General features: G+C 52.7%; 4 protein-coding genes across 13 annotated transcripts; 2 read left to right on the plus strand and 2 right to left on the minus strand.

Annotated features, from left to right (window-relative positions):
- The first annotated feature begins 145 nt into the window (after nucleotides 1-145).
- On the plus strand, nucleotides 146-3,360 carry AGER (advanced glycosylation end-product specific receptor). Of its 3 annotated transcripts, none has more exons than XM_012436754.3 (11): nucleotides 146-212; nucleotides 397-503; nucleotides 635-827; nucleotides 994-1,058; nucleotides 1,181-1,268; nucleotides 1,359-1,541; nucleotides 1,684-1,814; nucleotides 1,994-2,135; nucleotides 2,724-2,750; nucleotides 2,879-3,005; nucleotides 3,117-3,360. In XM_012436754.3, exons 1-11 carry the CDS (start codon nucleotides 161-163, stop codon nucleotides 3,211-3,213), a joined length of 1,212 nt encoding a protein of 403 aa, XP_012292177.2. In that variant the 5' UTR covers nucleotides 146-160; the 3' UTR covers nucleotides 3,214-3,360. The 3 variants fall into 3 exon arrangements, with proteins under 3 accessions (XP_012292177.2, XP_012292176.2, XP_064217282.1); XM_012436753.3 differs by having other exon boundaries at nucleotides 994-1,118; nucleotides 3,117-3,355; XM_064361212.1 differs by lacking the exon at nucleotides 1,994-2,135 and having other exon boundaries at nucleotides 677-827; nucleotides 1,684-1,843; nucleotides 3,117-3,355.
- A 199-nt stretch (nucleotides 3,361-3,559) lies between these two features.
- RNF5 (ring finger protein 5) lies at nucleotides 3,560-5,978 on the minus strand. Of its 3 annotated transcripts, none has more exons than XM_012436749.3 (6): nucleotides 5,731-5,978; nucleotides 4,782-4,800; nucleotides 4,578-4,690; nucleotides 4,410-4,464; nucleotides 4,215-4,332; nucleotides 3,560-4,112 (listed from the first exon to the last, which is right to left on the minus strand). In XM_012436749.3, exons 1-6 carry the CDS (start codon nucleotides 5,868-5,870, stop codon nucleotides 4,015-4,017), a joined length of 543 nt encoding a protein of 180 aa, XP_012292172.2. In that variant the 5' UTR covers nucleotides 5,871-5,978; the 3' UTR covers nucleotides 3,560-4,014. The 3 variants fall into 3 exon arrangements, with proteins under 3 accessions (XP_012292172.2, XP_064217279.1, XP_012292173.1); XM_064361209.1 differs by lacking the exon at nucleotides 5,731-5,978 and adding an exon at nucleotides 4,902-5,660; XM_012436750.3 differs by lacking the exon at nucleotides 4,782-4,800 and having other exon boundaries at nucleotides 5,731-5,810.
- Nucleotides 5,979-7,034: 1,056 nt separating this feature from the next.
- AGPAT1 (1-acylglycerol-3-phosphate O-acyltransferase 1) lies at nucleotides 7,035-16,143 on the plus strand. Of its 5 annotated transcripts, none has more exons than XM_012436745.2 (7): nucleotides 7,035-7,145; nucleotides 12,866-13,068; nucleotides 13,305-13,438; nucleotides 13,761-13,936; nucleotides 14,101-14,196; nucleotides 14,323-14,395; nucleotides 14,910-16,143. In XM_012436745.2, exons 2-7 carry the CDS (start codon nucleotides 12,875-12,877, stop codon nucleotides 15,092-15,094), a joined length of 858 nt encoding a protein of 285 aa, XP_012292168.1. In that variant the 5' UTR covers nucleotides 7,035-7,145; nucleotides 12,866-12,874; the 3' UTR covers nucleotides 15,095-16,143. The 5 variants fall into 5 exon arrangements, with proteins under 5 accessions (XP_012292168.1, XP_012292166.1, XP_012292169.1 ...); XM_012436743.3 differs by lacking the exon at nucleotides 7,035-7,145 and adding an exon at nucleotides 7,258-7,820; XM_012436746.3 differs by lacking the exon at nucleotides 7,035-7,145 and adding an exon at nucleotides 7,277-7,824.
- EGFL8 (EGF like domain multiple 8) lies at nucleotides 16,054-19,696 on the minus strand. Of its 2 annotated transcripts, XM_012436740.2 has the most exons (9): nucleotides 18,815-19,696; nucleotides 18,108-18,236; nucleotides 17,759-17,881; nucleotides 17,569-17,678; nucleotides 17,380-17,475; nucleotides 17,103-17,273; nucleotides 16,931-17,010; nucleotides 16,704-16,857; nucleotides 16,054-16,446 (listed from the first exon to the last, which is right to left on the minus strand). In XM_012436740.2, exons 2-9 carry the CDS (start codon nucleotides 18,206-18,208, stop codon nucleotides 16,400-16,402), a joined length of 882 nt encoding a protein of 293 aa, XP_012292163.2. In that variant the 5' UTR covers nucleotides 18,209-18,236; nucleotides 18,815-19,696; the 3' UTR covers nucleotides 16,054-16,399. The 2 variants fall into 2 exon arrangements, with proteins under 2 accessions (XP_012292163.2, XP_012292164.1); XM_012436741.2 differs by lacking the exon at nucleotides 17,759-17,881 and having other exon boundaries at nucleotides 18,108-19,696.
- Between the last annotated feature and the right edge of the window lie 15 nt (nucleotides 19,697-19,711).

Below are 19,711 nucleotides of genomic sequence, written 5' to 3' on the forward strand. Positions count from 1 at the left end.
TGAGTACCTGAAGGACTCTTGTCCCAAAGGCATGAATTCCTAGCATTCCCTGTGACAAGACTGAAAGATGGGGGCTGGAGAGAGGGTGTAGGCCCCACCTAGGGCGGTGGCCACAGCAGGCAGAGGGACAGACAGAGCCAGGAGCCTGGAAAGAAGCAGGATGGCAGCAGGAGCAGCAGTTGGAGCCTGGGTGCTGGTCCTCAGTCTGTGGGGTGAGCCACTCCCCCAATCCCACTGACCCTCCCTGCAGAAAGCACTTTAACTCCATGCCCCAATTGCCCTAGAACTTTTCCCAGAACCTGAGGAACTGCTTTTCAAGGTCCCTCACCCACCCTGTCCAAATTTCATTAGCCCTCATCTCCCTTCCTGCCCCTCTACCATGGTGCTGTCTCCCAGGAGCAGTAGTAGGTGCTCAAAACATCACAGCCCGGATTGGCGAGCCACTGGTGCTGAAGTGTAAGGGGGCCCCCAAGAAACCACCCCAGCAGCTGGAATGGAAACTGGTAAGCCTGGGCTCCTGCTGCAGCCTCCCAACTTCCAGGGATACCAGCAATGATTTGCATCCCCGTCGCCCTGCCTCACAGTCCTTTCCTGAAGGCCTTGCACTGTTTAGGCCCCTCTTCTCTGCTTCCAGAACACAGGCCGAACAGAAGCTTGGAAGGTCCTGTCTCCCCAGGGAGGCCCCTGGGATAGTGTGGCTCGTGTCCTTCCCAACAGCTCCCTCTTCCTTCCAGCTGTTGGGATTCAGGATGAGGGGATTTTCCGGTGCCGGGCAATGAACAGGAATGGAAAGGAGACCAAGTCCAACTACCGAGTCCGTGTCTACCGTAAGGATTCCAGGGCCTTATCCAAGGCCCCCATCTTATCTAAGAAAAAGCCTTCAACCCCAGCCTTGGCCCACGAGGGCCTCTGACTTCCGCTGGCCCCATTCCCACATACACAGTTTGAGAACCTTCACAGTTACAGCCTCTGATTGGATTTTTTCTCCTTCAGAGATTCCTGGGAAGCCAGAAATTATAGATCCTGCCTCTGAACTTACGGCTGGTGTTCCCAATAAGGTAGTGGAAGGAAGCACAAGAAGTAGAAACCGGTCCTGTGAACAGGAGGGGAGTGGGCGTGTGTGTGGGTGTGTGGCATCTCTCATTTTCAAAGGACTCTGAGGTCACCACTCTTTCCCCAGGTGGGGACATGTGTGTCAGAGGGAAGCTACCCTGCAGGGACTCTTAGCTGGCACTTGGATGGGAAACCCCTGGTGCCTAATGAGAAGGGTGAGTCCTAAGGTGCCCCCCAAGCTGCCTTCTCCCTGTTCTCGCTCCTACAACCACCCTGGGATAACTTGTCTTATCTTCCCACCATAGGAGTATCTGTGAAGGAACAGACCAGGAGACACTCTGAGACAGGGCTCTTCACACTGCAGTCAGAGCTAATGGTGACCCCAGCCCGGGGAGGAGCTGCCCATCTCACCTTCTCCTGTAGCTTCATCCCAGGCCTTCCCCGACGCCGGGCCTTGCACACAGCCCCCATCCAGTCCCGTGTCTGGGGTGAGCAGAGGTGGGGAGGGCTCCAAGCTCACATGAGCACATTCTGGAAGTCTGGCCCTCAGGGAAAGAGGGAGTCAAGCCCATGGTCACTGGGATCACTCACAGGTATAACTCTCCACCTCATAACCCTTCCAACTCCCAGAGCCTGTGCCTCCAGAGGAGATCCAATTGGTGGTGGAGCCAGAAGGTGGTGCAGTAGCTCCTGGCGGGACCGTAACCCTGACCTGTGATGTCCCTGCCCAGACCTCTCCTCAAATCCAATGGATGAAGGATGTGAGTGACCTGGAGAGACGGGCTGGGAGGTAGGGTGAACCACAACCAGCAACAGGGAGGGAAGAGGGCTAACGAGGGAAAGGCAGGCTAGGAGCTGAGGAGGATGAGAGGGTATCTGCAGACGTGGAGACAAAAAGACAAGCATTTTGAAATAGTCTCCTCTCCCATTCCCCCACCAGGGTGTGCCCTTGTCCCTTCCCTCCAGCCCTGTGCTGATCCTCCCCGAGACAGGGCCTCAGGACCAGGGAACCTACAGCTGTGTGGCCACCCATCCCAGCCACGGGCCCCAGGAAAGCCGTGCTGTCAGCATCAGCATCATCGGTGAGAACTCTCCCCAAGCTCTAGGGACCCGGGGGCTAGGGTGAGGGACAGCACAGGTTCTAATTTCCTGCCCCATTCTGGCCTTATCCCCAAGAGCCACCCCACTTCTCCCTCCATGTACCCACACTCAGGCCTCCCCTGCCCCACCCAGATTCTTCCAAGAGAGCAGCCAAGCCTCTCCCTTCTTTCCTCTGAACTAAAGAAAGGGAAAGACTTGGCCAGGTGTAGTGGCTCACACCTGTAATCCTAGCATTTCGGGAGGCCAAGGCGGGCAGATCACCTGAGGTCAGGAGTTCAAGACCAGCCTGGCCAACATGATGAAACCTCGTCTCTACCAAAACTACAAAAATTAGCTGGGCATGTTGGTGGACGCCTGTAATCCCAGCTACTCAGGAGGCTGAGGCAAGAGAACCACTTGAACCTAGGAGGCAGAGTTTGCAGTGAGTTGAAATTGTGCCACTGCACTACAACCTGGGTGACAAGAGTAAACCTCCGTCTCAAAAATAAACAAAAAATGAAAGAGAAAGACTCCACTGGGGCTCCCACTAAATAACCCTCTCTCTGACTGGATCTAACTTTGTCTTCCAGAACCAGGCGAGGAGGGGCCAACTGCAGGTGAGGGGTTCGATCAAGTCAAGGAAGCAGAAGATAGCCCCCAACACATGTGACTGAGGGGATGGTCAACAAGACAGGAATGGTGAGTGGTGGGGGCTGTGCTCTCAATTTTCCCCATCTCTCTACAGGCTCTGTGGGAGGATCAGGGCTGGGAACTCTAGCCCTGGTCCTGGGGATCCTGGGAGGCCTGGCGACAGCCGCCCTGCTCATTGGGGTCATCTTGTGGCAAAGGCGGAGACGCCGAGGAGAGGAGAGGTGAGTGGAGAAAGCTAGACCCCTCAGACCTAGGGCTTCCAGGCATCAAGCGAAGGGGGGTTGGGGGGTGGAATGACAACGTGCAGCATTCTCCCCAATCTTCCTCCTCAGGAAGGCCCCAGAAAACCAGGAGGAAGAGGAGGAGCATGCAGAGCTGAATCAGTCGGAGGAACCTGAAGCAGGCGAGAGTGGTTCTGGGGGACCTTGAGGGGCCCACAGACAGGTCCCATCCATCAGCTCCCTTTTCTTTTTCCCTGGAACCGTTCTAGCCCCAGACCAACTCTCCTGTATTATCTCTCCTGTATAACCCCACCAGAGCCCCCCACAATGATGAGTAAACACCTGACACATCTTGCCCTTGTGTGTCTGTGTATGTGTGTGTGAGACACAACCTCACCCCTACACCCTTGAGGGCCCTGAAGGAAAGGGACTCACCCCCACACTTCCCCGTACTACACCAAACATCTACTCAAACTGGGGAGGAGATGCTTCTGTTGAGGGAGGGAAGGAGGAAGGGAGGGAGGGAGGGCGAACTTGGGAAGAGATCCCATCAATACATTTCACCTTTTTTATTGAATTTGTATTAAAGGAGGTAGTGAGGAAGAGGAAGCACTTAAGAGTCAGAATCCATATTAGACTCTGGGGTGTGAAAAATTAAATTAAATCAGTAAGATGGGGAGTCGGGGAGAGTCAGAGGGAGTCTTGCCCACCTTTCAAGATCAGATCAAGAAATCAGGTAAAGCAAAGACTCAGAAGAGGAGAAAGACATTCTCTCAGTCCATCCTCCTCCCCCAGGGCAGAGAATTACAATATTACTGAGTGAGCCTCTGAGCAGAAGACTCTCCCATCCTATGTCGAGACGTCCCTAAGCCGACCTGCAGAATGGCCGGGGCTGGCCTTAGCCAACAAAAATAGAGGGGTCAAGGGGATCCAGGAGTAAGGAAGGGTCAGCAGGGACCCCCAATACTGATTCTCCTCTGGCTGGAGGTGGGCAGGAAGGAGTCATAGCTCAAATACTGAGCAGCCAAAAAAAGAAGAAGATGGCGAGAAACAGGAAGAGGGAATCCTGCCAGCTGGAGGCCGGGTGACCCTGTCCCAGATCCACACCTGTGGGAGAGAGGAAAGCTGTGGAAGCATATGCTCCTAGGCTGGGAGGGGGCCTGAGGGAACTGACAGGGCTCCCTGATGGGAGCTGAGTGTGACTCTTACCTGTACCACGGCGGAAAGGCTCATGGGTATTGAAGACAGTGGTGAAAAAGCCAAAGGGAAAAGCACCAACACCAAATGAGAAGTGGAAGCCCCCGGTATCACCAAATGGCTGGAATCCCTAGGGAGGTGGAAAAAGTCAGAGGGGAAGCAGGCAAATTTGTCAAGAAAGAGACACAACTGGACAAGAGGACTCACCCCTCTGCTCTCTGGAGCTGGTCTCTGGCCCTGGGGACGGGGTGGAGTTTTTAATCTGAGGAAGAGGAGAGAGGAGGTTAACAGGGAATTTTCTCCTCTCCTCTTCCACACTATTTACCAAGGGCAAAAACCTTCAATCATCCCTAAGCAACACCTCCAGTCTCTCACCTGGGATCCTGGGGCTTCTGGCTCCCTCGCCCATAAAGCGGGACAACGTTCTCTCTGCTGATCCCAGCTTTACACACTGGACACTCTTGCCGCTCTGGCCGTGTCTCCAGCCACTGGGGAGAAAAAAAGTGGTTTCCAGCACCCAAGAGAGTCTTCCAGCTCCTCAGACCTCCCCATGTCCCTCTTCATATCCTGAGTACCCACCTGATGAAGACATGGCCAACTGGATGGGGGAAAAAAAAAAGGTTAAACTAGCTACAGAAAAGAGAGACACAGACCCCAGACTTTGCATAATCCGATCTCACCCCTCTTCCCAGGCATTACCTGCTGTTGCTTTTCAGATTTTCTGCAACCTCTACCATGCCAGCCAACTTGGCCTTCCTGCTAGTCTGATCTTCTAACACCTAAAGCTCTGTCCCTCCTCAACAAAACTCTCTCTTTTCTCCTCTCCCCAACAAACACACACAAATTTTTGTGCCCTCTCTTTTCTGCCTTTCAAGTTAATTTCTAATCCCTTCAGCCATTTCTTTCCAGGTCTCCTTTTTTCAACCCCAACCCCATCACTCCAAACCAAACTCCTTTACTAGCACATTCCCCCATTACTCCTTTTCCTCACTTTCAAGCTCAATAATGTCCCTATCTTTATAACCCTTTAACCTCTCAAGTCTGCCCCTCCACAGGGCCCTTGTCCCCAGGTTTGTCATACCAGCCCCCTCCCAGATCTCATCTGAATGTGATCCATATTCCCTGGTTGTCCCCAACTCAATTGATACGTGTCTCCCCTAACTTTTGCGTCTCATCTGTTTCCACCCGCACACCTAAGAACCTTCAGTTCTGTGGGGTAAGGTGGCTCGGGTCTCTCACTGTCCCGCCACTCCCCGCTCCACCTCCTCTTCTCAGCACATCACATGCCCCAGGCTCCTGATTCCTAAGACCTTCCTTTCCACAGATCTCGACCGTACAGACGTTATCCTCCCACCCAAAACATACCAGCAAAGTCGTATGTCTGTCTCCTGTCGGGCGTCACCTATGGGACCTGCCCTCCGATTATCTGTATGAATGTATGATTCCTCGCTCCTAGCCTCCCCAGTATATGTGATATCCATCGCCTTCCGCCCCCCCCCGCCCCCCGCCGCCCCCGGTCGATTCTCACCAGTACAGGTGGCCACACACACTGACCACAGCTTCCCGGGCAGTCTCCAAACATATATTACATTCGAAGGTCGCGCCCGCCCCGCCCCGCTCGCGATTTGGCCCTTCGGGGCCCCCGTCCTCCTCCTCCGCTGCTGCCATTGCCGGTTTTGTTTCGCCCCACGTACCCTTCAGTCCCCCCAAATACACAAACACACGCCCCAACAAACCAGAAACCACCTCCTGCCCACGATCGTTGGGCAGGCTTCAAGGTTCCCTAATCACTATTGGTACGAGTGCCTGCCAGTCACAAAGAATTCAAAAGAAAGGATTGGCCCAAAGGGTAGGGGGCGGGAAAAGGTTAGTGCGGTCCTGCCTTCGTCCAATGGCTATTGGCTGATTCCGTCGATGTCAATGTGCAGTGCCAAGGGATTGGTAATAACTCGCTACACCTTGTCGCCTGGCCAGGGAGGGCTTTATTCGTCTGAGTAGTTGCCAGTCATAACTAAAGCCAGAAGCAATTTGCTTGGGACTACCTATAGACCTCACCCACTCTCAGCCCCTTTCTTTCCTTCGCTTCCCCTTTTAGAGAATGTCCGGATTCCTGTTGGACTTTGGAGCGTATGGCTCCAAAGCAACTCATTGGCTAGAACTTGACGGAAAACGATGGTTAAGTAAAACGCGCCGGCGCAGCACGCGGCGAGACGGGGGTGGGCCAGTCTTGTGAAGGTTGAACCTTCTCTTGTCCCACCCCTTCACCCCTATCTGTCGCCATGGTGACTGCTCTACAATTGGCGAAGTTCGCAGTTCAAAGTCTTCGGCTCGTTTCATCCGGGTCCTTCAGCTGTGGACTTTCTGCTGATTGGACCTTTTCCTTCGCCCCTGATTGGCCGGCATTGGGAAAGACGGCGAAGAGCTAGGGAAAAAGGGAAACGCTAGGGTCGCAGGGTTCAAAATGGCTTCAGCCTTCTTGGGTGACGTAGAGAGCAGAGCTTGGGTCTGCCCCTTCCTTTTAGTGAAGGGAGCCGAACTGGGATAAGCCCGACGTTTGGATAGTGCAAACATCGATCTGCGGCGCTGGTGTTAACCCAACTCATTCGGCTGGACGACTCAGCCCTCCCCACTTTAGGTGATTTACAGAGCAAAACTAAACTAAAGCCCCAACCGTTTCTTAATGTGGCACACACAGTAGAACAGGATTGACTTCACCTCTGCTTTAAACCTTCAGAGCAGAAAAGCTCTTGCCTCACCCTCTTTGTGAGTGGTGCAGAAGGGGCAAGGCCCGCCCCTTTTAGGGACACCCGCGGGGGTTAAACCTGCCCCTTCCTCCTTATAATTTGCCCAGCAGAAATAGTCTTCTTCTAGGGCTGGACCCCTGGGAGTTTGGGCCTTTCCTATAATCACTGACCCTCTCTGTGGCTTAAGGAGCAGAACTAGGTAACAGCCCTCCCACTACCAGTCCTCTTCCCGAGGGCATGTAACTTACGAAGGGTAAAAGTGTGGCCTAGAGGCGGGACCTTGATAAAAGGTCCCATGTGACTCAAGAGTAAGGAAAGGTGAGAAGTTAGCAGTTGCGTAAAGAAGGACTGGAGCAAGTGGAAACAAGGTTTAGGAAGAAAGATATTGAGAGGGAAAGGTGGAAATGAAGAGGGAAGTGAAGGAATGATCCTAGTAAAGGGATAATGGGAGTGGAGGAAGAGAAGAGGGGGTGAAAAACTAGATACATGGCTACCGAGGAATCATCATTCTTCCTCATTTTTTTTTTTCTAGAAAGCAGCCCTAAAGCCCAATTTCCATTGGAAGAAAAGATGTACCCATATTGTATGTTGTGAGAAGGGGCTGTCTCAGCTTGGGCAAGTAAAGGACTGATAGGAAAGAAGTAGGAAAGAAAAAGTACAGAGGTAAAAGAGCATGGAAAGGAAAGGGTAAGGGATAAGGCCAAAGAGATCTCTTTAAAGGTCAGAGAGGGTAGGTGGAGGAGGGAGATGGACTGCTGGGAGATAGCGGGGGACAAAGGGCAAAGAAACCAGACCAGAAGACTGGAGAGTGAGGTGAGGTGAGATGGAGCCCTGGAGAGAAAAAAAAGAGAGGTGAACTTAATGCTTGGCAATGGTAGGTAGGTGCTTGATAAATATTTAGAATTGAATGGGGGACGGGAAAAGGGGTCCTTGAGAATAGTTGAGGGGAATAAGCAGCAGATAACCGGAGTTGAGAAAAAAAGAGACCAAGTAAAAGTGGCAGTAAAAAGAGAGCTGATGGAGAATAAAGGAAGGAATGTGCCGAAGGAGGAATACGGCACCAAGGGATCCAGAGCTGAAAGGGGGTTAGAGAAAAAAAGATGCAGCTGGAGCCAAAGAAGAGCACAGAGGCAAAGCCCAGCTGAGCTGTCCTGGGGCGGGGCTCGCAAGAGGATATTGGTGGTAGCGGTGGGGAGGAGGGACCTGAGTTTCTGGGAAACGATTGGCAAAACGGGCTGCCCATCACCGCCCTCCACTTCCTGGCCGGCCCCGGAAATCAGGAGGCGTTGGGGAGGGGTTGGGGGGGAATAGCGGCAGCAGCAGCTCCAGCCTTCAGAGAGACAGCAGAAAGGGAGGGAGGGAGGGAGGGTGCTGGGGGGACAACCCCCCACCATTCCTACCGCTATGGGCCCAACCTCCCACTCCCACCTCCCCTCCATCGGCCGGGGCTAGGACACCCCCAAATCCCGTCGCCCCCTTGGCACCGACAGAGACAGAGACACAGCCATCCGCCACCACCGCTGCCGCAGCCTGGTTGGGGAGGGGGCCAGCCCCCCAGGCCCCCCACCCCACTGAGGTGTGGGCGGGAAAGGGATGGGAGGAGGAGGGAGGAGGGTGCTGAAAGGGACTAGGATGAGGGGAAGGGGAGAGATTGGGTCTGGGAGGGCCGACTAAGGGAGAGGATTGCTGGGGAAAGGAGAGGGGCCGCCTGGGAAGAGGGTTGCTGGGGAAAGGAGAGGGGACCTGAGAGGGAAGAAGGATGGAAGAGACACGGGAGGGAGGAGAAATGGAAGCCCTTGTGAATTTGGGGCTGGGAGTGTGCACAGGGAATCCTGGAGTGGGAATTCTCCACACCTTCCTCAATTCCTTTTCTTGCCCTTTGACCCCACATGACTCTTGAGGGGTCATGAGGGGAGAAGGCCAGCAGAATTTGCCTCTTAAAAATACCCCTAGGCGCCTCTGTTTCCATGTAGGCACAGGACCTCTTGTTTCTCAGTGTCCTTCCACACTGCTAGACCCTTACCGACACATAAATGCCTTATGGGAGCCATGTTTTCTACATTGAGTCTGTGTGCCTTTGACATGTTTAATGGCTTGTGTGCAACTAGGTTGTCCCTATGCTATCCATAGGCTATGTAGAAATTATGTGTTATTTTCTATCAGAATTGCCCATTCTCCATTCTTGTGTCCATGTCTCACATCCAGTTTTGACATGTTCAAGTACCACATGAGTGTGAGTTTTCATGTATCGCACCTGATCTATGGTTTCATGTTACTTGCATGTTTTATGTTTTTGCATGTTTATTTCAGCATGTGAAGGTTATAGACCTTATTTTGCTTTGGCTGACATGTCCATGATCCTACCACATGCACTAGTCTTCATGTGTAGGATCCCATGGCTTGGCTGAATAGCCCACACTCTCATGTTTGATTGAATTGGCCTGTTTGCTATGTTTTCCCAGTCACGGTTCACATCACACATTTGCATGCCCCTTTGCATGATACACTGATGTAACAGGACCATAGAATGTGTGCTATAAATTTATCATCAGTATCTTTTGTGAGCCATATGCTCTTTAAATTTGGTCCTCCATTGCATTTCTAAATCCTTGAACTTTTGTTCTCCAAAGAAGGTCACTTAATATCAAGTGTTAAAGAAGAAGGTAACTGGGTCTCCAGGTCTGCAAAGAACCATCCCTGCATTCCTTACCTCAGTGACCTCCCTAGCCTGCGCCTCTCTACACAAACATTGTCTTTCCGGTGGTTGTGTACAGTCTGTGTCCACGAGCTCCCTGCATGTCACAGGGTTAACCCCGCTGTGAACCCCATCATTGGTATTTATTTATGGACATTATCCTCCATTCTTTGCACTGTTGGCACATTTGATGAGAGCAGCATCTTTCCCTGTGGCATGTTGATCCCATTCTGTACATTTCTCTTGTGAGATGACCTCTTCCTGATTATTGTCACTCTGCCTTCATTATGGCCATGTATTGCATGATCTATTCAGAGTCGGTTACCATTAGGTTACCATTAGGCTTAGTGTGTTCGTTACTGTCTCAGTGACTTTTAGTAGTCAGTACTACTCAGGAGGTTAACTATCTGATTTGTGATTAGAACCGCCATCTCATTAATTGTAGGTCTGTGGGTGTGTATGCAGCCTTAAAATCTGTTCAGCAAGTGTTTACTGACCACCTACTCTATCTCCTATTGTCTTGGCATCGGAGATAGGAAAGAGCCCCTGTCCTTAAGCTGCTTACAGCCTAAGGAGGGAAACAAAAATGTCAGCACATAGTGTGTTGTCAAGATCAGTGGTTCTTAAATTCAAGCGCACATCAGACTCACCGAGGGCTTGTTAAAATACAGATTGCTAGCCAGCCATGATGGTTCATACCTGTAATCCCAACACTTCAGAAGGCTGAGGCTGGAGGATCACTTGAGGCCAGGAGTTCAAGACCAACCTGAGTGACAGAGTGAGAAAAAGAAAAATAGATTGCTGGGCCTAATGCCCATAATTTCTGATTCAGTGGATCCGGGATGAAGTCTAATAATTTGCATTTCTACACTTCAGGACCCACTGATCAAAATAAAAGTGTAATGAAAGCACAGGCCTGCAGGGTTTCAGGAAGACCTCCAAAAGATGATACTGAACTGTGGGAGGCAGGAGAAGAGGTGGGCATTCTAGCCAAAGGGAACAGCATGTTCAAGGTGCAGAAGCATTAAATATCATGGTGTCTGAGGAACTGAAGTGAATCAGTTTGACTGGAACAAAAAGAAAAAGTTTTGTGAGGATGTGGTCGAAGATGTAAGCAGAAGTCAACTTGTCAAGAAGAGCCTTTAGGCAAGACAGGGAAATGTTCTGTGTTTCAGAAAACTTTGTGTTAACAGAAAAAACTTTGTGTTAAGATTTTTTTCTGTGTTAACAGAAAAATCTCTGTGGCTGCTACGTGGAAGATGGATTGGAGGGAGTTAGGAGCCTACTGCACATAATTCGGGGGAGAAATGATGCTGTTCTGAACTTGTAAGGGCAGTGGGATGGAGCAGCTCAGAAAGCCTACAGTATTCCAGCTGGCAGGGTCTCCTGTTTCCTCTATTGCCTGTTACCTTCTCACTTGGCAATGGGCTTACCTTTGAGCACAGCCCTTCCCATCATGGGAAGAGAGTGCCTGTCGCCTCAGTAGGAATGACAGGTATTTGCCTGAACACCCTTTTTGTGAATTGTTACCCTGCCCCCAACAGTGGGGCAGAGTGGAGGAAGGAGGAAGAACCTAGAACACAGGTTCTGTGTTCCTGCCCCTCTTCCTCTTGAGCCGTTTCCTCTGCCAGGGCAGGTGCTGTTATGTCCCCTTTACTCCCTGCTCTCCTCACTTGGTGAGACTGTACACACTGTACCTGCCCACGCAAAGTGTCACTAGAAGGAAGGGAAAGGGTAGTAGGATTTGTTTTCCTGTCTGGAGGTAGGATTGGTCTTGTAGCTATTCCAGGTATGTCCATGAGTTTACCTAGGAATGGGGCAGCTGCCTGGGTGGAGAGGGATTTTTCTAGTTATACATTTACATTCCTTTATCTGTCACTGGGCGTAATTATAAATTTGTGTCTGTGTGTGAACATGTTAATCCTTGTATGACTGTGTGTTGGCATTAGTGACACAAACCTTTAATCTTGCCATTTGGCCTCTGGGTATATGGCTGTGGGTGCTTTGTCACTATCGCCATATCTGCTGTGTGCTGTGTTGGTATATATACGTGCAGTACCTACCGGTGTCAGCGTAACCAAGTAATTAGGAACACAGGCAGCTTAGATTTAACCTAGAAACTGCTGTTTAGGAGCTGTATGACCTCAAGTAAGTTATTTAGCCTCTCTGGGCCTATTAACTATAAAATGTAAGTAATAATACTTTCAAGACTATTGTATGGATCATTTTAAGAGTTTAACTTAATGTATAGACCAGTGCTGTTCTACAGAAATATAATGCAAGCCACATGTGTAATTTTTTTTCTGGTCGCCACATTTTTAAAAGGCAAAAAGATTGAAATTAATTTTAATAATATATTTTCTGGAATCTGATACATCTAAAACATTATAAAAATGTAGTCAGTATAAAAGATTAATAATGGGATATCTTACATTTGGTTTTTTATTCTGTCTTTGAAATCTGATGTGCGTTTTACATTCCTAGCACATCTCAGTTCAGACTAGCTGCATTTCAAGTGCTCAGTAGCCACGTGTAGGTGGTGGCTACCTTCTTCGGCAGCACAAGTATAGACCATTATAAGACCTTACCAGCTACAAGCATTAGCTATCATTCTTTTTTTTTTTTTTTTTTTCTTTGAGGTGGAGTTTCTCTCTTGTTGCCCAAGCTGGAGTATAATGGCATGATGTTGGCTCACTGCAACCTCTGCCTCCCAGGTTCAAGCAATTCTCCTGCCTCAGCTTCCCTAGTAGCCGGGATTACAGGCGCATGCCATCACACCCGGCTAATTTTTTGTATTTTTAGTAGAAACAGGGTTTTACCATGTTGGCCAGGCTGTTCTCAAACTCTTGACCTCAGGTGATCCGCCTGCCTCGACCTCCCAAAGTGCTGGGATTATAGGTGTGAGCCACTGCGCCCAGCTGAGCTATCATTCTTATTGTCATTTATTATCAGATACCTGTGAGTTGTAGATGTCCATGTCTTGGGCCTCTTGTCTGAATACATAAGGAGCTTTTGGGAAGAGGGGTGGGAGAACATTCCTGAGCTCCCTGTATACCACCGTCATCCTAGAGAGCTTACTGGGAAGGTTTCAGTGGAACTCTGCCCCAGGCTGTGTCTCTGGCCCTTGTCCTCATAGCACCAACCCCCAACCCTGCTAATGTGCCTTGCCTATCCCACTCTCCTCCAGAAACCAGGCTGATTGTCCCCTGCCCCATCCCCTGCAGGTGGCCAGAATGGAGTTGTGGCCAGGGGTATGGATGCTGCTGCTCTTCCTGCTGTTGCTCTTCCTGCTGCCCACTCTGTGGTTCTGCAGCCCCAGTGCCAAGTACTTCTTCAAGATGGCCTTCTACAATGGCTGGATCCTCTTCCTGGCTGTGCTCGCCATCCCTGTGTGTGCTGTGCGAGGACGCAACGTCGAGAACATGAAGTGAGAGGCAAGGGGTGCTGGGCGATGAGGGAACCTAAGGGTACGAAGTGAGTAGTGGAGTGGGGGAAGGGGGCGCGGTGTGTGTGGAAGAGACTAAGAGACCAGAGGACTGCAAAGGTGGTCAGAATGGGGAGAGGACTGCAAAGATGGTCAGAAAGACAGTAGGGTGGGGGGAGCTGAGGCATGCAGATGGACATCAATGGATCCCACTGGGACCCCTTGCCATGACCCCACAGGATCTTGCGTCTAATGCTGCTCCACATCAAATACCTGTACGGGATCCGAGTGGAGGTGCGAGGGGCTCACCACTTCCCTCCCTCGCAGCCCTATGTTGTTGTCTCCAACCACCAGAGCTCTCTCGACCTGCTTGGTGAGATCCCACCACAGGGCACACCTCCCCCAGCCATACCTCCCCTGCTGGAACCTTCCCTAGAATCTCCTCTCCTAGAGATCCTCAATTCCCCTTCCGCTGGGACATTGCCCCCTTGCCTCCCTCTCAGGCCTTCATTCCCTGGGATAGAACTGCTCTCATAAGCAGGGTACATATACCTTTGGTCACCCTTTCCTTCACTTGGGGCTCGCCCTGCCTAGTCTCCTTCATCTCCAGTCCCTACCAGAGTGGGTGATGATCTGGGTGAGGTGGGTTGCCTTCTGTGACACCCTGATCCTCACCCACCCCCGCCCTGCCCAAGGGATGATGGAAGTACTGCCAGGCCGCTGTGTGCCCATTGCCAAGCGTGAGCTACTGTGGGCTGGCTCTGCTGGGCTGGCCTGCTGGTTGGCAGGAGTCATCTTCATCGACCGGAAGCGCACGGGGGATGCCATCAGTGTCATGTCTGAGGTCGCCCAGACCCTGCTCACCCAGGACGTGAGTCATCCTGGGGAAATGGGGGATTGGAGGGATAGAGAGTAGAAGAGTTGTAAATAAACTGATATGCAGGGCCAATGGGCCTCAGGGGTCCCATTATAACATCACACCTACTCTGACTCCTCCATATGTATTTGTCTTCCTTGACCCTCTTTCTCCCCCAGGTCAGGGTCTGGGTATTTCCTGAGGGAACAAGAAACCACAACGGCTCCATGCTGCCCTTCAAACGTGGCGCCTTCCATCTTGCAGTGCAGGCCCAGGTGATTACTGCTGTCCCTTCTGCTACTCAGCCGCCCACCCCCACCATTCCCTCATCTCTGGGAAGGGGCTTATTGTAGGAGTCTCAGAAGAGAGCTGTGAACTGATCTGCTTTACCCCTTCCCCAGGTTCCCATTGTCCCCATAGTCATGTCCTCCTACCAAGACTTCTACTGCAAGAAGGAGCGCCGCTTCACCTCGGGTGAGGGCTTTGAACAGGTCTGGGATAGGGTGTGTCTGGAGAGGCTGGGAGGACATCTCTGTGAGGCAGGGGGATCATTCAGTGTCAGAGCCATGAGATGTCCACACAGTCACCTAGCCTGACCCCACATCAGTCAATAAGTCTTTACCAAGCACAACCATACCCTGCCAGATAGGTAGCGCTTGGTCCCAAGAGAGGCTGTTACTAATCTAGCAGGAAAGGTAAGGCCTGTGTGCACAAAGCTGTAATGAATAACACTCATTCAGCAGTAAATGCCAAGCCCAGATGAAGGGCTGGAAGGGTGCTGAGGAGATGTCTAGACTGGGGATTGGAGAAGGCTTTGTACAGAAGAACCTCAGAAAACTGGTGGCAGCCGACAGTCCCAGGGATGGTTGTCCAGGGGTGGGGGAAGAGAACTGAAAGGTTGAGGAAGAGAGTATTGCTCAGAAGCTGGGCCCCACCTGTGGGCAAAGACCTGGGTGGACAGGCCATGATGGTGCTCCCCTTGCCCCAGGACGATGTCAGGTGCGGGTGCTGCCCCCAGTGCCCACAGAAGGGCTGACACCAGATGACGTCCCAGCTCTGGCTGACAGAGTCCGGCACTCCATGCTCACTGTTTTCCGGGAAATCTCCACTGATGGCCGGGGTGGTGGTGACTATCTGAAGAAGCCTGGGGGGGTGGGTGAACCCCGGCTCTGAGCTCTCCTCCCATCTGTCCCCATCTTCTTACCCATGCCTACCTACCCAGTGGGCCCTGAAGCAAGGCCAAGCCCTCTTCCTTGTCTCCCCTCTCCCCACTTATTCTCCTCTTTGGAATCTTCAACTTCTGAAGCGATTGTGGATACAGTGCTACTCCTGCCCCCTCTTGGCCCCACATGGACTCTTGCCTCGGTGCAGTCTCCACTCTGACCCCCACCTCCTGCCATCTTCTCTGTGGCACAGTTGCCTCCCCCTCATCTCCAGTGGCTCAGCCTACACAAGGGTGGGAAACATTCCATCCCCAGTGGAGTCTCTTCCTTTGTGGTCTTCTCTTTCTTTCCACCTCACATTGGCCAGTGGACTCATCCATTCTGTGGAACAATTCTCACCTACTCCTAAGTCCATGGATTCAATGGACACATCTGTTTGTGAGGAGGACTTCTCGCCCTGTGACTAGAAGCTGATACCTGGAACACTCCTCCCAGGCTCAACCTGGGAGCTTTCCTCAGCACCTTCACCTTCCCTCCCAGTGGAGCCTCCTGTCAGTCGGGGCTGGACTCTTCTAATTCAGAGGTCTCATGCTTGCCCTTGCCCAGATGCCAGGGTCGTGCACACTCCAGGATACCAGTTTGGTCTCCACATTTCTGCTTTTCTCTATCCCCATGGTACCATTCTTCAGTGGTCCTGTCCCCACCCAACCCCCTGCAGCCCTGCTGCACCATCTCACCCTCACAAGGGGAAGAGGCAGACATCAGGTGCTGCACTCACTTCTGCTCCCTAGGGAGTTGGGGAAAGGAACTGAACCCTGGCTGGAGGGGATAGGAGGGCTTTTAATTTATTTCTTTTTCTGTTGAGGCTTCCCCCTCTCTGAGCCAGTTTTTATTTCTTCCCGGTGGCATTAACCACTCCCTGCCTCTCACTCCAGACCTGTTCCCACAACTGGGGAGGTAGGCTGGGAGCAAAAGGAGAGGGTGGGACCCAGTTTTGCGTGGATGGTTTTTATTATCTGGATAACAGCAAAAAACTGAAAATAAAGAGAGAGAGAGAGATCTGGGTGCTTGATGGTTACATTTGTTAAGGAATTGAAGAAGCAGTTCTTGCCCAGGCAATCTGCCCCCAGCCAGAAGACTCAGGGGTGGGCCAAGAACACCGGCCTCCGCCTTCCTTCAGCTCTCTGAAGTTTCCATTGCTCATTGCTCTTTGGTGGCTGATAGCCTTATCTGCAGCTTATAGTCGGCCAAGCCCAGAGGATTTGTGAGTCTAGTTTCTGTATAAATTAGGGGGCAGGGGCGCTGTAGAGGCTCCTTATCGATGATTGAGGCCAGGGCCCAGGCTGTTGTCCTCACAGGAGCCTGGTTAATGACATGACAGACACTGGCTGTGGTCAGCCTGGAGTGGACTGCATTGCCACTCACCAAACAGTAAGTGGAACTATTGGGCTGGAGACAGGATTTCAGAAGAAAAGGATGGGGAAGTAGAGAGATCCTGGGAAGGTATGATAGTGAATGTTGGAGAGGGGCGTGGAGAAAAGAGGGCATGCTTGAATGGGAGGGGTCTTGGGGAAAGTTGGGGAATATAGGTCAAGGCGGGAAGGAGCATGAGGACTCACAGGCACCCAGCCTCTCCTCCAGCAGCAGCACCTGGTCGCTGAGAGATTCGATCCGGTCACCCCGGCCCCATAGCTCAGCCACCTGTTCTGGCTGCAGCTCTTCAGGCGGCACGGGCAGCACCGCTCGGACCCAGGCCCCAGCCTGACCGGCCCACTACAAAGGAAGAGTTGCCTCAGGGTATTGAAAGTGAGGTCTGGCCTCGCCCCACCCCGCAGGCTTGGCTCACCTGCTCCAGCTGCTCCAGGCGCCCTCGCAGCTCACGAATCTCCCGCTTCAGAGCGAGCTCGTCGTTTTCCGCCTCCCGAACTAGGGACAAAGGAGACCAAGAGCGTGACTGCTGCCCAAGCCCGGATGCCTGTCCCGGGTCGCCGCGGTGGCCCGTACTCCTGCCCGCTCACCGGCCACGCTGAGTATGCTGGCACTGGTTGGGGGCTCTGGGGACCCCTCCTTGCAGGTGCGCCCGTCCAGGCCTAGCACTAGGTCGTCGGGGCAGCTGCAGGTGAAGCTGCCGGCCGTGTTAAGACAACGGTGCGAGCAGAGGGTGACGCTGGTCCTACATTCATCCACGTCTAGTTACCGAAAAGAGGAAGGGGCTGAGAGAGGGGGCGGGGGCAAGCGCCTGGGTAGGTGGGGAGGTCAGGAAGCCCTCGCTGGGGCAAGGCTGAGCCAACTCACCCACATGACAGTGCTTCCCTCCCCAGCCGGGGGCGCACTCGCACCGGTCGGGCCGAACGCAGACACCTCCGTTCAGGCAAGGCTTGGCGCAGATGGCTGCGGACAGAGGAAGTGGGGTTCAGACTCGAACCGATAGTCCCCAGCTCCGTGGAGCGCGCCTCCCGCAGGGCCTGGAAGACCCAGACTCACCTTCACAGGTGAGCGCCCCCGGGTGCCGCTTCTTCCAGCCCTGGCAGCACACTGTATGGGTCTGCTGCACCTCCCGCCTCACCTCCCGCCACGTAACACGGTAGGTGGTCCTGGAACACAGCGCCCGGCTCAGGACCCTGAGGACGGGTCCTGGTCGCGGTTCTTGGGGTCCCATCTCCCCATCCCTCACCTGTAAGTGCTGCAGATGCGCCTTCCAGCACACAAGGTCAGGTAGGGTTTGTACACTGGTTGGCTGTAGGACTCGTTGTAGTGGAACGGGACCACCACTGTCTGCTTGGAGCAGACTCCCGGACTGCGTCCATGCCAGAGGATGAGGTGGGAGAGACTGAGTAGGCCAGGCCCTGGGGAGCCAGGAGTCCCACTTCCCTCAAGGGGCTACTGAGGCCCCACTCCCCCTCCAGATGGCAGCCTCTCACCCCACTTCTAAACTTTCAGTTGTGTTTTGCCTGTGAAGTCCCACCCCCAACACAAGGCTCAAGAGAAGAGGTCACCCCAGGCCCCACCCCTACTGTTGTCACCTCTCTCTGAGTGATCCACCCTTGGCCCCGTTGCCTGACATCAGTAGCAGGAGGAATGAGAGTCCGCCTAATAGAGTGCACAGCTCAGCCCTGGACCCCATGATTCTCTTTGACTCTGGACCCTTTGAGCTGCAGAAAAGAAAAGGTTAATGGATGCCCATCCCCTCTCCTATTAATTTCTCCAGCACTAGCCCCTCCAAGGGCACTCTGCTGGTGCCCTCTAAGGGAGTCAGGACATTCACTTTTACATACTAGCCACCAGGATTGCCTACTACACCTGTGTGTACACCCAACACTATCCTATCCTTAGCATATCATGATCATTCAGCATCATAAAACTCACACCCCAGCACACCCCCTCCACCTCCCCTCTAACCTATTTACTTCTAATCCCCTCTGCACAATCTGGAGGAACAGTCAACCCTCCCCTTATGGCACTCCTGTCTTTAACATGCTCTCTTATAACTTCATACCTTCAAAACGCTAGATATACACCCTCACACCATACACACAAACCAAGCACCTGGAAACCACACCTTACACACACTGCTACTCCCCTCACACACCATCACATACACCCTAAATGCACATCCCTTGGTCCAACAAAACACCCCTCAACTCGTGCCCCACTAAGTCTCTGAGTAAACCCCACTCTTTCCCAATTGAAATTCTCTCCCCACCTGCCCTTCCTCTCTCTCCATTCCCACCTGGCTTCTTTCTCCTAGGAGGCTTCAGGCAGAGCAGCCTCAGCAGAAGCAGCTCAGACTGGTGGGTAGGCGGCTAAGAAGGAGAGGAGGGGCTGGGCCAGAGTCCTCCCATTCCTGCCCCCTTCCACAAGCCTCCTCCTCAGCTCCAGCCGGGTCGGCTTAGTAGGGTCAAGTCCCTCTACCCTCATCTCCACCCCAACAAAGAGCCCCCTAGAAGTGTCTTTCCAACCCTGTGAGGCCCACTTCTGGACTCCCCAAATCAGAAGATACAAGCTCTGTAACACCACCAGTACCCCCTTTAACACTACACAGACTAGGGGAGAGTTAGGGGGCAGGGAGAGAAACAGCTGCAAGGAACAAAGCAGGTCAGGTCATGGGAGAAGCAAGATCAGCTGAGGAAAGACAGAAGGGCAAGTCGTCACAAAGGGGCAGGAGGGCAGCCCAGGGCACCAAGGGGGAAACTGTCCCCCTCTCTTGATGACATTTGTTAGGGCTTAGGGGGAACAGAATTGAGTCAGCCACCATCCCCCATGCCAGAGCAGACAGGGCCCTATTGTCTCAGCCAAAATTTCTTCTTTCAAGAAGAGAAGGCTCATTGTCCAGCCCTATACCCAGCTCTGGCCCACAAAGCTCAAAAGGGGCACAACAAATGCCCACCCTGACCCTCAGCCCCCTCGTCTAGCCTGGGGGTGGCAGGCGCATTCCACCCATGAGGCTGAGGCCCAAACCACTGGAGCCCTGAGCTTAGCCCCCAGTCTTGGGGACTGGGAGAGGAAGAGAATTGTCTTCAGCAGGAAAGAACCCACAGAGGATCAGGAACCCACAAAGAATGGGCATTGAGAGAGAGCGGAAACACCAAGGGGGTCCCCACCCTAGACCAGGAATCTGGGCACCCAG

This window comes from Aotus nancymaae, unplaced genomic scaffold, assembly GCF_030222135.1.
Source record: "Aotus nancymaae isolate 86718 unplaced genomic scaffold, 86718_ANA_hifiasm-v0.15.2.pri h1tg000040l, whole genome shotgun sequence".
Lineage (NCBI taxonomy): Eukaryota > Metazoa > Chordata > Mammalia > Primates > Aotidae > Aotus > Aotus nancymaae.

Excerpts from the sequence above, each read along its gene's own strand:
- AGER (XM_012436753.3), top strand. The coding sequence starts at position 161 with ATGGCAGCAGGAGCAGCAGTTGGAGCCTGGGTGCTGGTCCTCAGTCTG. Across the intron at positions 504-634 it reads AGCAGCTGGAATGGAAACTG|AACACAGGCCGAACAGAAGC; the intron begins GTAAGCCTGGGC and ends CTCTGCTTCCAG. Across the intron at positions 1,269-1,358 it reads CCTGGTGCCTAATGAGAAGG|GAGTATCTGTGAAGGAACAG; the intron begins GTGAGTCCTAAG and ends TTCCCACCATAG.
- RNF5 (XM_012436749.3), bottom strand. The coding sequence starts at position 5,870 with ATGGCAGCAGCGGAGGAGGAGGACGGGGGCCCCGAAGGGCCAAATCGC. Across the intron at positions 4,465-4,577 it reads CAGAAGCCCCAGGATCCCAG|ATTAAAAACTCCACCCCGTC; the intron begins GTGAGAGACTGG and ends CCTCTTCCTCAG. Across the intron at positions 4,113-4,214 it reads GCCTTTCCGCCGTGGTACAG|GTGTGGATCTGGGACAGGGT; the intron begins GTAAGAGTCACA and ends TCTCTCCCACAG.
- AGPAT1 (XM_012436743.3), top strand. Across the intron at positions 13,069-13,304 it reads CGCAACGTCGAGAACATGAA|GATCTTGCGTCTAATGCTGC; the intron begins GTGAGAGGCAAG and ends ATGACCCCACAG. Across the intron at positions 13,937-14,100 it reads AGACCCTGCTCACCCAGGAC|GTCAGGGTCTGGGTATTTCC; the intron begins GTGAGTCATCCT and ends TTTCTCCCCCAG.
- EGFL8 (XM_012436740.2), bottom strand. The coding sequence starts at position 18,208 with ATGGGGTCCAGGGCTGAGCTGTGCACTCTATTAGGCGGACTCTCATTC. Across the intron at positions 17,476-17,568 it reads GGGGGCGCTCACCTGTGAAG|CCATCTGCGCCAAGCCTTGC; the intron begins GTGAGTCTGGGT and ends CTCTGTCCGCAG. Across the intron at positions 16,447-16,703 it reads GGAGGAGAGGCTGGGTGCCT|GCTCCTGTGAGGACAACAGC; the intron begins GTGAGTCCTCAT and ends GTCATTAACCAG.